The following is a 15,947-nucleotide window of genomic DNA, read 5'->3' as shown; positions in this document are numbered from 1 at the left end:
CTGGTAGCAATTATAACCCTCAACATTGGGGTCACTGGTAGGAATTATAACCCCCAACATTGGGGTCACTGGTAGCAATTATAACCCCCAACATTGGGGTCACTGGTAGCAATTATAACCCCCACATTGGGGTCACTGGCAGCAATTATAACCCCTAACATTGGGGTCACTGGTAGCAATTATAACCCTCAACATTGGGGTCACTGGCAGCAATTATAACCCTCAATATTGAGGTCACTGGTAGCAATTATAACCCCCACATTGGGTCACTGGCAGCAATTATAACCCTCAATATTGGGGTCACCGGCAGCAATTATAACCCTCAATATTGGGGTCACTGGTAGCAATTATAACCCCCATCATTGGGGTCACTGGTAGCAATTATAACCCCCAACATTGGGGTCACTGGTAGCAATTATAACCCCCAACATTGGGGTCACTGGTAGCAATTATAACCCTCAACATTGGGGTTACTGGCAGCAATTATAACCCCTAACATTGGGGTCACTGGTAGCAATTATAACCCTCAACATTGGGGTCACTGGCAGCAATTATAACCCTCAACATTGGGGTCACTGGTAGCAATTGTAACCCCCAACATTGGGGTCACTGGCAGCAATTATAACCCCCAACATTGGGGTCACTGGTAGCAATTATAACCCCCAACATTGGGGTCACTGGCAGCAATTATAACCCTCAATATTGGGGTCACTGGCAGCAATTATAACCCCACATTGGGGTCACTGGTAGCAATTATAACCCCACATTGGGGTCACTGGTAGCAATTATAACCCCCAACATTGGGGTCACTGGTAGCAATTATAACTCTCAATATTGGGGTCACTGGCAGCAATTATAACCCCACATTGGGGTCACTGGTAGTAATTATAACCCGCAACATTGGGGTCACTGGTAGCAATTATAACCCCCAACATTGGGGTCACTGGTAGCAATTATAACCCCACATTGGGGTCACTGGTAGCAATTATAACCCCCAACATTGGGGTCACTGGTAGCAATTATAACCCTCAACATTGGGGTCACTGGCAGCAATTATAACCCTCAATATTGGGGTCACTGGTAGCAATTATAACCCCCAACATTGGGGTCACTGGCAGCAATTATAACCCCCAACATTGGGGTCACTGGCAGCAATTATAACCCTCAATATTGGGGTCACTGGTAGCAATTATAACCCCCAACATTGGGGTCACTGGCAGCAATTATAACCCTCAATATTGGGGTCACTGGTAGCAATTATAACCCCCAACATTGGGGTCACTGGCAGCAATTATAACCCCCAATATTGGGGTCACTGGCAGCAATTATAACCCCCAACATTGGGGTCACTGGTAGCAATTATAACCCCCAACATTGGGGTCACTGGTAGCAATTATAACCCTCAATATTGGGGTCACTGGTAGCAATTATAACCCCCAACATTGGGGTCACTGGTAGCAATTATAACCCTCAATATTGGGGTCACTGGTAGCAATTATAACCCTCAATACTGGTGTAGCGCTCACCCCCGAAGGGACCGGCCTGTTACCCCGGCGTTGTCTAGGGGTGTAATAGTGAGAGCAGAGCAGTGAGCGAAGGTCCAGACAGTGAATAAAGGTTTCTCGATGCTTTATTTTCCAGGCCCAACATCAACATCAGTGGGAAGGTCAAAGTTGATGAAGAGAGGAGAGAACTTTGCAGTATCAGGCCTGGATATTAGATAGCGCAGTCAGCGCTGCTCTGTATAGTACCATACTTGCCAACTGTCCCGTTTTTAAAGGGACAGTCCCGTCAAATAGGACCTAGTCCCGGCCAATTTAGCCTGCCGGGACTTGTCCCGGCTAGTGGGGAAGGAACGCAGACCGAAACAACATTGGCCGCCGCAGCTGTCCGCGATCCGTCCGCGGCGCTGAGTGAGGATCAGGGGCCCGGTGGGGGGGGGCGGTCAGCTCAGTCCGCCCCTGAAGGTTCCCCCCGAAAATCTGACTGCAGTCCCGAGCCGCGCTGGTGGGACGAGGTCGGTGGAGCTGCGCTGCTGGCTAGTCTTCCCCTGCCCTGGTTGCTAACGCCTGTGCCGCTTGGCGTGTAGCAACCAGTGACGTCACGGCTGCAACCCCCAATCAGCGTTGAAAGCCAGGCACATGAAGGATTTTACTTCCTCTTCCGCGCTACTGCTCCTGGGAGGCTGGGGTCCAACACAGCTGAGCTCCGAGTCAAGTGTGAGGCTGGCTTGAAGAAACAGCAACGAGAGGGAGTGGGAGAATCGCCACCCTGACCTGAGGCTGAGCAGCAGTAAGCGCGGCATTCCCGGGACCTCCCAGAGCCTGTACACCACCTCCACGTCGGCTCCCAGTCCCAGCTGTGACAGCCTGTCATCAAGAAGAAAGATGGTCTGGCCGAGTGCCCAGGGGACGAGGATGGGCGGGAGGTAGGTGCATCACACACCTACCCACTACAGACAGGGGCTGGGACAGGAAGGACCGCAGGCCAGGCTAGGGGGTCAATTTCACTCACCCCCTATCTCTCTCTCACCCCCACACCGTCCCCCTGTGCCTTACACCCCCACACTATCCCCCTGTGCCTTACACCCCCACACCGCCCCCCTGTGCCTTACACCCCCACACCGCCCCCCTGTGCCTTACACCCCCACACCGCCCCCCTGTGCCTCGCACCCCCCACACCGCCCCCCTGTGCCTCGCACCCCCCACACCGTCCCCCTGTGCCTCGCACCCCCCACACCGTCCCCCTGTGCCTCGCACCCCCCACACCGTCCCCCTGTGCCTCGCACCCCCCCACACCGTCCCCCTGTGCCTTACACCCCCACACCGTCCCCCTGTGCCTTACACCCCCACACCGTCCCCCTGTGCCTTACACCCCCCACACCGTCCCCCTGTGCCTTACACCCCCCACACCGTCCCCCTGTGCCTTACACCCCCACACCGTCCCCCTGTGCCTTACACCCCCCACACCGTCCCCCTGTGCCTTACACCCCCCACACCGTCCCCCTGTGCCTTACACCCCCCACACCGTCCCCCTGTGCCTTACACCCCCCACACCGCCCCCCTGTGCCTTACACCCCCCACACCGCCCCCCTGTGCCTTACACCCCCCACACCGTCCCCCTGTGCCTTACACCCCCCACACCGTCCCCCTGTGCCTTACACCCCCCACACCGTCCCCCTGTGCCTTACACCCCCCACACCGTCCCCCTGTGCCTTACACCCCCACACCGTCCCCCTGTGCCTCGCACCCCCCACACCGTCCCCCTGTGCCTCGCACCCCCCACACTGTCCCCCTGTGCCTCGCACCCCCCACACTGTCCCCCTGTGCCTCGCACCCCCCACACCGACCCCCTGTGCCTTACACCCCCCACACAGTATCCCCCTGTGCCTCGCACCCCCCCACACAGTATCCCCCTATGTCCTCCTCCACCCACCGTGTCCCCTTGTGCCTTACACCCCCCACAGTGTCCCCCTGTGTCCTCCACCCCCCCCACAGTGTCCCCCTGTGCCTTACACCCCCCACAGTGTCCCCCTGTGCCTTACACCCCCCACAGTGTCCCCCTGTGCCTTACACCCCCCCACAGTGTCCTCCACCCACCGTGTCCCCCCACGGCTGCCCTGAGAGACACTGTGCTGTGTCTGGAGGATCCCAGTGCTCTGCCCCATGCCCTGTGATGTGCTGTGTACTCCCTGATGTGCCCTACTGTGTGCCCCATGGTCTTCTATTGCCCGGGGGCCCCATGGTCTTCTATTGCCCGGGGGCCCCATGAGTTGTCAGTCCGCCCCTGGGCCGCCCAGTGAGGATAAGAGCATCGCCGGCATGGTCTCCCAGCCAGGGGAAGAGAGAGGAGAGGAAGAGGCCAGCTGTCAGCAGAGAGTGGAATTGCCCGCTGTAATAGCTTTCATTAGAACTTCCAGTGTTCCCGGGGCTCATGTCACATAGCTCCACCTCTTGGTCCGGCACCTTTGATCGACAGAACGCCGGTCCAGTGTCGGACATGTGATGTCATCAAAGGCGTTGGGCTAAGAGGTGGGGCTATGTGACGATGAGCCCCGGGAAGGCGGGAAATTCAAATGAAAGCTATTACAGCGGGCAATCTCGCTCTCTGCTTATCCGGCCGGCTTGCCTCTTCCTCTGCACAGGTGAGGCTGTATTGGGCACAGGCAGGCCAGGCTGTATTGGGCACAGGCAATGCTGTGCCAACCGCCACAAGACTATGTACGGCGACAGAATGGCACGGCTGCGCACATGGGCGTCCAGGTATGTCCCCTTTAAGATGCGGAGCCATTGGTCGCGAGCGCGGCGGCATGTTCGCGACTTGGTTCGGGAGCTTAATAGCTGTGCTGCAAAGTGTCCCTGGAAAATTTTTTCAAATGTTGGCAACTATGTAGTACCAATTTGTAACTCGTCGCCCCTCCATCTGAGTGGGTAATGTGCCCCCCGGACAGACCCCTCTGTACAAGCCTGGCAGCCGAGATGTCACTTAGGATTTCTGGGAGGATGCGGACCCCTATCACAGGCCTGTCTCCCGGGCCCCTATCACAGACCTGTCTCCCGGACCCCTATCACAGACCTGTCTCCCGGACCCCTATCACAGGCCTGTCTCCCGGGCCCCTATCACAGGCCTGTCTCCCGGGCCCCTATCACAGGCCTGTCTCCCGGGCCCCTATCACAGACCTGTCTCCCGGGCCCCTATCACAGACCTGTCTCCCGGGCCCCTATCACAGGCCTGTCTCCCGGGCCCCTATCACAGGCCTGTCTCCCGGACCCCTATCACAGGCCTGTCTCCCGGGCCCCTATCACAGGCCTGTCTCCCGGGCCTCTATCACAGACCTGTCTCCCGGACCCCTATCACAGACCTGTCTCCCGGGCCCCTATCACAGGCCTGTCTCCCGGGCCCCTATCACAGGCCTGTCTCCCGGGCCCCTATCACAGGCCTGTCTCCCGGGCCCCTATCACAGGCCTGTCTCCCGGGCCCCTATCACAGGCCTGTCTCCCGGACCCCTATCACAGGCCTGTCTCCCGGGCCCCTATCACAGGCCTGTCTCCCGGACCCCTATCACAGGCCTGTCTCCCGGACCCCTATCACAGACCTGTCTCCCGGACCCCTATCACAGACCTGTCTCCCGGGCCCCTATCACAGGCCTGTCTCCCGGGCCTCTATCACAGGCCTGTCTCCCGGGCCCCTATCACAGACCTGTCTCCCGGACCCCTATCACAGGCCTGTCTCCCGGGCCCCTATCACAGGCCTGTCTCCCGGACCCCTATCACAGGCCTGTCTCCCTGGCCCCTATCACAGGCCTGTCTCCCGGGCCCCTATCACAGACCTGTCTCCCGGGCCTCTATCACAGGCCTGTCTCCCGGGCCCCTATCACAGGCCTGTCTCCCGGGCCTCTATCACAGGCCTGTCTCCCGGGCCCCTATCACAGGCCTGTCTCCTGGGCCCCTATCACAGGCCTGTCTCCCTGGCCCCTATCACAGGCCTGTCTCCCGGGCCCCTATCACAGGCCTGTCTCCCGGGCCCCTATCACAGGCCTGTCTCCCGGGCCTCTATCACAGGCCTGTCTCCCGGGCCCCTATCACAGGCCTGTCTCCCGGACCCCTATCACAGGCCTGTCTCCCGGACCCCTATCACAGGCCTGTCTCCCGGGCCCCTATCACAGGCCTGTCTCCCTGGCCCCTATCACAGGCCTGTCTCCCGGGCCCCTATCACAGGCCTGTCTCCCGGGCCAATTACAATAACTGAGCTAGATAGATAGACGGAGCGAATCCTCCCAGTAGATTCCTGCATTGGTCACCAGAGGGCAGCAAACATACCTGTCAGTACTCTGGTCACCGGACCCCCGATTTGTTGGTTCAGGCCCTGTTGGACGACCCGCCTCCGGGTCCTCCTCACACCGACCCCCCGATCACACGGCACCCAGCCTGGGGTCCTTTCAGTGGGACCGGGAACCCAGCAAGTCACTGGGGTCCCCTTGTACCTCCGGATGAGGGTTTTCGTAGCCTGCGGTTTTGGCCAGGTGGGCCGCGCCGGCGGGGTCCATGGATGCCGCACCTGGAACCGGGGGCCCCGCGAAGATTTTAGAACACATGACACCTGTCACAGATATAACCCTCCCCAGCACGCCCTGCGAGGAGAAACTTCTCTAATTGGCTGCTGGGGAGGACTTGCTCTGCCAGAACCCCCCTCTGGCGCCAACTGCTGGCCAGGGATGATATTGCACCCACCGGACCACAGACTGACCCAGCGGACATTTCTGGAACAAACAATTAGTGAATGGGAGCAAAATAACTCTCCCATCCCCCACTAACTTTAGTGTAGTGCCCATACTGAAAGTAAGGGGGCGCTACATACTCCCCCCGCCTAAAATGACACTGTCCCAGATTCAGAGAGCAATTGCGTCTGCGTAACCATAGTTACGCAGCGCAATTGCTTACTTGCCCCCGGCGTAACGACTTCTCCTGATTCAGGAATCTCGTTACGCCGACTGCAGCCTAAGATATGCGCGGCATAAGGCTCTTATGCCCGCATATCTTAGGCTGCATTCTTGCGATGGCCGCTAGGTGGCGTTCCCGTTGTGGTCAGTGTATAGTATGCAAATTGCATACTAACGCTGATTCACAACGTTGCGCGAGCCCTGCGTACGCAATTTACGTCGTTTCCGTACGGCGGTTTTTGCGTAAGGCTGCCCCTGCTATTAGCAGGGGCACCCAATGCTAAAGTATACCCGTCGTTCCCGCGTCGCGAAATTTAAAATTTATGTAGTTTGCGTAAGTGATTCGTGAATGGCGCTGGACGCCATTCACGTTCACTTTGAAGCAAATGACGTCCTTGCGACGTCATTTGCCGCAATGCACGTCGGGAAAGTTTCCCGACGGAGCATGCGCTCTACGCTCGGCGCGGGAACGCGCCTAATTTAAATGATTCCCGCCCCCTACGGGATCATTTACATTGCGCGCGCTTACGCCGGGCAAGTTTACACTTCGCACACGCAATTTACGGAGCTACTGCTCCGTGAATCGCTGGTAGCGCAGGAAATTTGCAGGGGCCCAGGGCAAAAACGCTGCCCTGCGCCTCCGTAACTAAGGGGCAAATCTACCTGAATCCGGGCCAATGTTTTCAAAGCTGGGATTTGAGACGCACGCCGACACCAGTGCCGTAGGAAGGAAAATACTCTGTGCAAGAAATATTAAAGTTCAAACTCAGTGACCCGGATTCAGAGACTAGTTACACCGTCGTATCTCTGAGTGCGCTCGGTCGTGTCTCTGAGTGCGCTCGGTCGTGTCTCTGAGTGCGCTCGGTCGTATCTCTGAGTGCGCTCGGTCGTGTCTCTGAGTGCGCTCGGTCGTATCTCTGAGTGCGCTCGGTCGTATCTCTGAGTGCGCTCGGTCGTATCTCTGAGTGCGCTCGGTCGTGTCTCTGAGTGCGCTCGGTCGTATCTCTGAGTGCGCTCGGTCGTGTCTCTGAGTGCGCTCGGTCGTATCTCTGAGTGCGCTCGGTCGTATCTCTGAGTGCGCTCGGTCGTATCTCTGAGTGCGCTCGGTCGTGTCTCTGAGTGCGCTCGGTCGTATCTCTGAGTGCGCTCGGTCGTGTCTCTGAGTGCGCTCGGTCGTATCTCTGAGTGCGCTCGGTCGTATCTCTGAGTGCGCTCGGTCGTGTCTCTGAGTGCGCTCGGTCGTGTCTCTGAGTGCGCTCGGTCGTGTCTCTGAGTGCGCTCGGTCGTGTCTCTGAGTGCGCTCGGTCGTGTCTCTGAGTGCGCTCGGTCGTATCTCTGAGTGCGCTCGGTCGTATCTCTGAGTGCGCTCGGTCGTATCTCTGAGTGCGCTCGGTCGTATCTCTGAGTGCGCTCGGTCGTATCTCTGAGTGCGCTCGGTCGTATCTCTGAGTGCGCTCGGTCGTATCTCTGAGTGCGCCCGGTCGTATCTCTGAGTGCGCCCGGTCGTATCTCTGAGTGCGCCCGGTCGTATCTCTGAGTGCGCCCGGTCGTATCTCTGAGTGCGCCCGGTCGTATCTCTGAGTGCGCCCGGTCGTATCTCTGAGTGCGCTCGGTCGTGTCTCTGAGTGCGCTCGGTCGTATTTCTGAGTGCGCTCGGTCGTGTCTCTGAGTGCGCTCGGTCGTATCTCTGAGTGCGCTCGGTCGTATCTCTGAGTGCGCTCGGTCGTGTCTCTGAGTGCGCTCGGTCGTATTTCTGAGTGCGCTCGGTCGTGTCTCTGAGTGCGCTCGGTCGTATCTCTGAGTGCGCTCGGTCGTGTCTATGCGGCTGATTCATAGAATCAGGTTACGCATAGATCTCCCTAAGATCCGACAGGTGTAAGTGTCTTAGGCTGCATATTTACGCTGGCCGCTAGGTGGCGCTTCCGTAGATTTACAACCCCCCCCCCATACACATACAATCCCCCCCCATACACATACAATCCCCCCATATAATCCCCCCCATACACATACAACCCCCCCCATACACATACAATCCCCCCCCATACACATACAATCCCCCCCCCCCCCATACACATACACAGGAGATTTATGCGTCCTACTGGGCTCAGAGGAAGTGATTGTATGTGTATGTGGGGGGGGGGGATTGTATGTGTATGGTGGGGGGGGATTATATGGGGGGGTTTGTATGTGTATGGTGGGGGGGATTATATGGGGGGGGGCTGTATGTGTATTGGGGGGGGGGGGTTGTATAGGGGGGGGCTGTATGTGTATGGGGGGGGATTGCATGGGGAGGGGGGATTATATGGGGGGGGATTGCATGGGGAGGGGGGATTATATGGGGGGGGGCTGTATGTGTATGGGGGGGGGATTATATGGGGGGGGGGTGTATGTGTATGGGGGGGGCTGTATGTGTATGGGGGGGGTTGTATGTGTATGGGGGGGGGGTTGTATGTGTATGGGGGGGGATTGTATGGGGGGGGGCTGTATGTGTATGGGGGGGGATTATATGGGGGGGCTGTATGTGTATGGGGGGGGGTTTGTATGTGTATGGGGGGGGGGTTGTATGTGTATGGGGGGGTTGTATGTGTATGGGGGGGGGATTGTATGTGTATGGGGGGGTTGTATGTGTATGGGGGGGGGATTGTATGTGTATGGGGGGGGGATTGTATGTGTATGGGGGGGTTGTATGTGTATGGGGGGGGTTGTATGGGGGGGGGGTTGTATGTGTATTGGGGGGGGTGTATGTGTATTGGGGGGGCTGTATGTGTATGGGGGGGATTGTATGTGAATGGGGGGGATTATATGGGGGGGTTATATAGGGGGGGGGCTGTATGTACGGTCAGGTGATCAGCTCCGCCTCTATATATGACTCTTACATTGCAGTCATGAGAAGTGAAATAATGAAGTGCATGTTAGTTTTCCGGACGTGCTCTGGTCCCCCTTTATTCCTCCGACACCCCAATCATGTCACCCGGTGTGACCCCTGACCTTCCCTCAGCTGCAATCATATCATTATTATTAGACTCTCCTCCCCCTCCTCTTCCCCCTCCCCCTCCTGTCTCTTCCTGGACAGAACTGCTGATTCAGCCACAATGTAGATCCAGCCCAGAATGTGATTGTCACCTGCCCAGAGCTGACACCCCGGGGGCCACTGCTGCAGGATGACCGCCATAGGGGTGCAGGTGAGTGGGGGAGGGGATGGGGGGGCATCTGTCCAGAAAACTTTCCACAAAGTTCACAAAACTTTTTGCTGATCTCAGCAAGAGAAGTGAGACTCCAGAGAGGGGCCCCCAGTGTTACCTTGTAGTCCGGGTTCCGCTCTATGAGGCCCCTCTGTCTGTCCTCTCAGGTTAGTAAATGAGGGGAAGCTCTGCTGACTTCCATCATCCAATCACGTCCCACAAAACATCCTTTATTTACTTTTTTATTCATTGTTTATGATTTTTCTTTTTTTAAACAATTATTGTTTGTGTCCCCCCCTCCCCCAGAGTCCCTGTGTCCCCTTCCCCAGAGTCCCTGTGTCCCCTCTGTCCCTGGGGGTCCTGTGTCCTTCCATCCCCCAGAGTCCCTGTGTCCCTCTATCCCCCGGGGTCCCTGTGTCCCTCTATCCCCCGGGGTCCCTGTGTCCCCCTTTGTCCCTGGGGGTCCTCTCCATCCCTCCCCGTCCATCTTCCTGTCATTATTATATTATCACATTGCTTATCGATCTCTCAGGCTCCCGTCACACTGATCGTTTTTGTTTTGTTTTACTTTTTGTTTGTTTTTTGATGACGAACATTTTTTATAAACGCGTGACTTCTCAAATGTTTACGCGTTTTGGAGCCTCAGCCCCTCCCCCTCCCCCCTCTTCTGTTACTTTCTCTTCGCTCCTCTCCGTCCTTTTTGTTACTTTGTTTCTCTGTTGTTGTCTTTTGTCCATCAATCTTTCTGTTACTTTGTATCCGTCCCTCCGATACTTTTGGGTATTTTTTTTATTTGATATTTTGGTTCTGCATAGAAACCAATCGGCTTCCAGGTTTGTTTTGTTTTGTTTTTTTGTCTTGTGAAAGATTAAACAAGCTGATTGGCTCCTATGCACCGAATTCTGAGCGCTCCAGTTTTACTAAATCCGCCCCCCCCCTTTTGCATCGTCAGGGATCCTCTTTGTCCCCATGTCTGTCCACTTTCACTTTGTCATGTTTTCACTCTGTCCCTCTGGCCGTGTGTCCCTTCCTGTCCCTCTGGCCGTGCGTCCCTTCCTGTCCCTCTGGCCGTGCGTCCCTTCCTGTCCCTCTGGCCGTGCGTCCCTTCCTGTCCCCCTGCCCGTGCGTCCCTTCCTGTCCCCCTGCCCGTGCGTCCCTTCCTGTCCCCCTGCCCGTGTGTCCCTTCCTGTCCCCCTGCCCGTGCGTCCCTTCCTGTCCCTCTGTCCCTCTGGCCGTGCGTCCCTTCCTGTCCCCCTGCCCGTGCGTCCCTTCCTGTCCCCCTGCCCGTGCGTCCCTTCCTGTCCCCCTGCCCGTGCGTCCCTTCCTGTCCCCCTGCCCGTGCGTCCCTTCCTGTCCCCCTGGCCGTGCGTCCCTTCCTGTCCCCCTGGCCGTGCGTCCCTTCCTGTCCCCCTGGCCGTGCGTCCCTTCCTGTCCCTTCCTGTCCCTCTGGCCGTGCGTCCCTTCCTGTCCCCCTGCCCGTGCGTCCCTTCCTGTCCCCCTGCCCGTGCGTCCCTTCCTGTCCCCCTGGCCGTGCGTCCCTTCCTGTCCCTCTGTCCCTCTGGCCGCGTGTCCCTTCGTCCCTCTGTCGGTCCCTCTGTCCTTGTGTCCCTTCGTCCCTCTGTCGGTCCCTCTGTCCTTGTGTCCCTTCGTCCCTCGGTCCCTCTGTCCTTGTGTCCCTTCGTCCCTCGGTCCCTCTGTCCTTGTGTCCCTTCGTCCCTCGGTCCCTCTGTCTGTCTCTCTGTCCCTCTGTCTGTCTCTCGGTCCCTCTGTCTCTCGGTCCCTCTGTCTGTCCCTCTGTCCCTTTCTCTGTCCCTCTGTCTCTCGGTCCCTCTCTCTGTCCCTCTGTCCCTTTCTCTGTCCCTCTGTCTCTCGGTCCCTCCGGGACTTTCCCCAATGGTTGTTTTTCTCTTTTATTACGCAAGTTGTTTTGACAAAAACACAAAGTGACGATCGATAAGTCGGGGCGCCTCTAGGGAACGATTGCAGCAACTGCAGCCAAGTTTTAGAAAAACAAGTGACACACAGTGACTGCTCGGGGGCCCCGGTGCTGGTCCTCCAGGGTGGGGGGGGGGAGGGTGTCAGGATAAGGAATTGGGGGTGCGCATCATTTAATTTATCCCCTTTCTTTTAAAAATGTATTTCAGCTTTTGTTTTGTTTTTTTGCCTGTCGCATTATATGAGGAATTATAGCCACCAGCAGTAATCACTGTGTCTCCCCTCCCCGCCGGGAGAGCACAATGGCGGCCATCCGTTCAGATTTGACGTTTTTACAGTTTATTTGCCCCGGGGTGATGGGGGTCACTGTAGTGAAGGGAGGGGGTGACGGGGTCATTGTAGTGAAGGGAGGGGGTCCCCGGGGTGAGAGGGGTCATTGTAGTGAAGGGAGGGGGTCCCCGGGGTGACGGGGGTCACTGTAGTGAAGGGAGGGGGTCCCCGGGGTGAGAAGGGTCATTGTAGTGAAGGGAGGGGGTCCCCGGGGTGAGAAGGGTCATTGTAGTGAAGGGAGGGCCCCCGGGGTGACGGGGGTCACTGTAGTGAAGGGAGGGAGGTTTCCGGGGTGACAGGGTCATTGTAGTGAAGGGAGGGGGTCCCCGGGGTGACGGGGTGTCTGTAGTGAAGGGAGGGGGTCCCGGGGTGAGAGGGGTCACTGTAGTGAAGGGAGGGGGTTCCCGGGGTGACGGGGGTCATTGTAGTGAAGGGAGGGGGTCCCCGGGGTGACGGGGTGTCTGTAGTGAAGGGAGGGGGTTCCCGGGGTGACGGGGGTCATTGTAGTGAAGGCAGGGGGGTCCCCGGGGTGACGGAGGTCACTGTAGTGAAGGGAGGGGGGTCCCCGGGGTGACGGGCGTCATTGTAGTGAAGGGAGGGGGTTCCCGGGGTCACTGTAGTGAAGGGAGGGGGTCCCCGGGGTGACAGGGGTCACTGTAGTGAAGGGAGGGGGTCCCCGGGGTCACTGTAGTGAAGGGAGGGGGTCCCCGGGGTGACAGGGGTCACTGTAGTGAAGGGAGGGGGTCCCCGGGGTGAGAGGGGTCATTGTAGTGAAGGGAGGGCCCCCCTCTCTTCTTGTTGACTTTCTCCCATTGGGGGAGATTTCTCACTTCCTGTCCCAAAGACACAACAGGAAGTGAGGGAAGTTCTCTCTTAGTGTCCCCATTGTAAGATTTCCCCTCTATTCCTGCTCTGGTGACCCCGGGACATACAGAGAGGGTGGGAGGGGCTCTGACCCTCTGATGCTACGAGCCGCCCGCCGTACAGCCGGGGTGACCTTGCAGCAGATTAATGATTGTCAGTTTACAGGCCGAGGAAGGACCGTCCCACCTTTATAGGGCCAATCGGAGGCCAAGAGGAGACGTTTATAACCCAATAATGTCAGTGAGGGTAAAAGTCACAGATATGGGGGAGGGGGGGAGACGTGACACGGGTCACCTCCGCCAATTATCACCCCAATTCCCGGAACAGGGAAATTATTTACTAGAAAACCATCCAAAGCCAAAAACATCCTCCCCTCCCCTGACAATGGTACAGTCCTGTGCTGTGTACTCTGTGCTGTACATGACATCCTCCCGTCTCCTGCACCAAACGTACATTCTATACTCCTGAGCCCTGCGCTGTGTACACTGTGTGCTAAATGAGAAGAAATCTCCTAAACAAAGACACCAATAAAGAGTACACAGGTTCCCCCCCCTCCATACATCGGGGTCTGCAGGGTCCCCCCCCCCTCCATAAATCAGGGTCTGCAGGGTCCCCCCCCCCTCCATACATTAGGGTCTGCAGGGTCCCCCCTCCATACATTAGGGTCTGCAGGGTCCCCCCCTCCATACATCAGGGTCTGCAGGGTCCCCCCCCCTCCATACATCAGGGTCTGCAGGGTCCCCCCCCCCCTCCATACATCAGGGTCTGCAGGGTCCCCCCCCCTCCATAAATCAGGGTCTGCAGGGTCCCCCCCCCCTCCATACATCAGGGTCTGCAGGGTCCCCCCCCTCCATACATCAGGGTCTGCAGGGTCCCCCCCCCTCCATAAATCAGGGTCTGCAGGGTCCCCCCCCCCTCCATACATTAGGGTCTGCAGGGTCCCCCCCTCCATACATTAGGGTCTGCAGGGTCCCCCCCTCCATACATCAGGGTCTGCAGGGTCCCCCCCCCCTCCATAAATCAGGGTCTGCAGGGTCCCCCCCCCTCCATAAATCAGGGTCTGCAGGGTCCCCCCCTCCATACATTAGGGTCTGCAGGGTCCCCCCTCCATACATTAGGGTCTGCAGGGTCCCCCCCTCCATACATCAGGGTCTGCAGGGTCCCCCCCCTCCATACATCAGGGTCTGCAGGGTCCCCCCCCCCTCCATACATCAGGGTCTGCAGGGTCCCCCCTCCATACATCAGGGCCCCCCCCCCAATATATTGTAGTGTGCAGGGTCCCCCCCCTCCATACATCAGGGTCTGCAGGGTCCGCCCCCTCCATAAATCAGGGTCTCCCCCCCCCTCCATAAATCAGGGTCTCCCCCTCCATACATCAGGGTCTGCAGGGTGCCCCCCCCTCCATAAATCAGGGTCTGCAGGGTCCCCCCCCCCCCAATATATTGTAGTGTGCAGGGTCCCCGCCCCCCATAAATCAGGGTCTGCAGGGTCCCCCCCCCTCCATAAATCAGGGTCTGCAGGGTCCCCCCCCCCAATATATTGTAGTGTGCAGGGTCCCCCCCTCCATAAATCAGGGTCTACAGGGTCCCCCCCCTCCATAAATCAGGGTCTGCAGGGTCCCCCCCTCCATAAATCAGGGTCTGCTGGGTCCCCCCCAATATATTGTAGTGTGCAGGGTCCCCCCCTCCATAAATCAGGGTCCCCCCCCCAATAAATTGTAGTGTGCAGGGTCCCCCCCCCTCCATACATCAGGGTCTGCAGGGTCCCCCCCCCCTCCCTCCCTCACACTTGGTGGTCCTGGTTTGACCCTCGTCCAGTGGGATAGTCCGACTCCTCCCATGACCCGTCTTGATGTCGGTGGCTCCTCCTCCAGTCTTCCTTTCTAATTAATTAAAGGCGCCATGACGTCACTGTGTGCCCGCCCCACTCCCCCGTCCAACCACGGCTGAGCCCAACCGGCTTTGGAACCCGACCCGCGGCCATATTGTTTGCGGACAGTTTCTCTCCCTAACTGACATTTATGAACCGTTTGTGGAACTGCCGAAATCTACAAACTGTCCATAAAATTGCAGACTTTGTCTGGTGGGAATTGGTGGATTATTTGGGAATAAAATGATCGATTGTCTCTGGGAAGGCCTCGCCGATCTCTAAACTCCGCCCCATTTCTGTCCTTACAGCTGCAGAAGAAGATGAGTCCTCGGGTCGGATCCCAGAAGTTCTTCGAGACGTTCCTGCGAGTTCTGATCACGCTGAGCGCGGGAACGGCCATCGTCCTCTCCTCCATCTCCATCTGCGATGGCAATTGGCTCTCGGCCCCCGAGCGGCCCCTCTTCGGGGTGTGGGACACCTGCAGGGCCGACCAGGACCCTCCGTGCTCCGAGGAGGCGGTCAGACTCGGCAAAGTGATGGTGGTGGTGCGCACCTCCACCTGCCTGGCGGTGGTCCTGGCCATCTTCGGGATGGAGCTGATGATGGTGTCCCAGCTGTGTGATGATGGCCATTGCCGCAAGAGGTGGGCCATGGGCTGCGCCATGCTGCTGGCCGCGTTCCTCCTGTCCTCCGTGGGGACCGTGACCTACGTCTTCCTGCTGAGGGACGTCGCCATCTATGGAGCCTTCACACTGACCTTCTGGGCCCAGTTCCTGGCCGTCTTCCTCTTCTTCCTCAACGCCATCAGTGGACTTTACTTGAATCGCTTGACAGCATGACTTCTGTCCGGGATAAAGGCCCCTCCTCCTCTGGGGCCCTGAGGAGCTCTCCAGATAAGAGGTGACTCCTCCTACTCTGGGGCCCAGCCCCAGCAGAACTGATCATTTTAACAAGTGTCTCCTCCTCTGGGGCCCTGAGGAGCTCTCCAGATAAGAGGTGACTCCTCCTACTCTGGGGCCCAGCCCCAGCAGAACTGATCATTTTAACAAGTGTCGCCTCCTCTGGGGCCCAGTGGAGCTCTGCAGAAAATAAGTCACTCCTCCTCTAGGGCCCAGCCCCAGCAGAACTGATAATTATAATAGGTGACTCCTCCTCCTCCTCTGGGGCCCGGCCCCCAGCAGAACTGATCATTTTAACAAGTGTCTCCTCCTCTGGGGCCCAGCGGAGCTCTCTAGATAAGAGGTGACTCCTCCTCCTCTGGGGCCCAGCCCCAGCAGAACAGATAACTATTATAAGTGACTTCTCCTCTGGGGCCCAGAGGAACTCTG

The 15,947-nt window shown here is 58.0% G+C and overlaps 1 protein-coding gene across 3 annotated transcripts; it reads left to right on the top strand.

Moving 5' to 3' along the window:
- Positions 1–2,170: 2,170 nt before the first annotated feature.
- TMEM37 (transmembrane protein 37) lies at positions 2,171–15,673 on the top strand. 3 transcript variants are annotated; one of them, XR_005745822.1, is made up of 3 exons: positions 9,485–9,621; positions 14,928–15,512; positions 15,609–15,673. XR_005745822.1 is itself a non-coding variant. In XM_040334950.1 (2 exons), the coding sequence occupies exon 2, from the start codon at positions 14,940–14,942 to the stop codon at positions 15,456–15,458; it is 519 nt and encodes a 172-aa protein (XP_040190884.1). In that variant the 5' UTR covers positions 2,171–2,428; positions 14,928–14,939; the 3' UTR covers positions 15,459–15,673. The 3 variants fall into 3 exon arrangements, 2 of the variants coding, with proteins under 2 accessions (XP_040190884.1, XP_040190883.1); XM_040334950.1 differs by lacking the exon at positions 9,485–9,621 and adding an exon at positions 2,171–2,428 and having other exon boundaries at positions 14,928–15,673; XM_040334949.1 differs by having other exon boundaries at positions 14,928–15,673.
- Positions 15,674–15,947: the final 274 nt, after the last annotated feature.

This window comes from Rana temporaria, unplaced genomic scaffold (genome assembly GCF_905171775.1).
Source record: "Rana temporaria unplaced genomic scaffold, aRanTem1.1, whole genome shotgun sequence".
Classification (NCBI taxonomy): Eukaryota; Metazoa; Chordata; class Amphibia; order Anura; family Ranidae; genus Rana; species Rana temporaria.
Note: the sequence above shows the minus strand (reverse complement) of the source record. Positions and strands in the feature narration are given on the sequence as shown.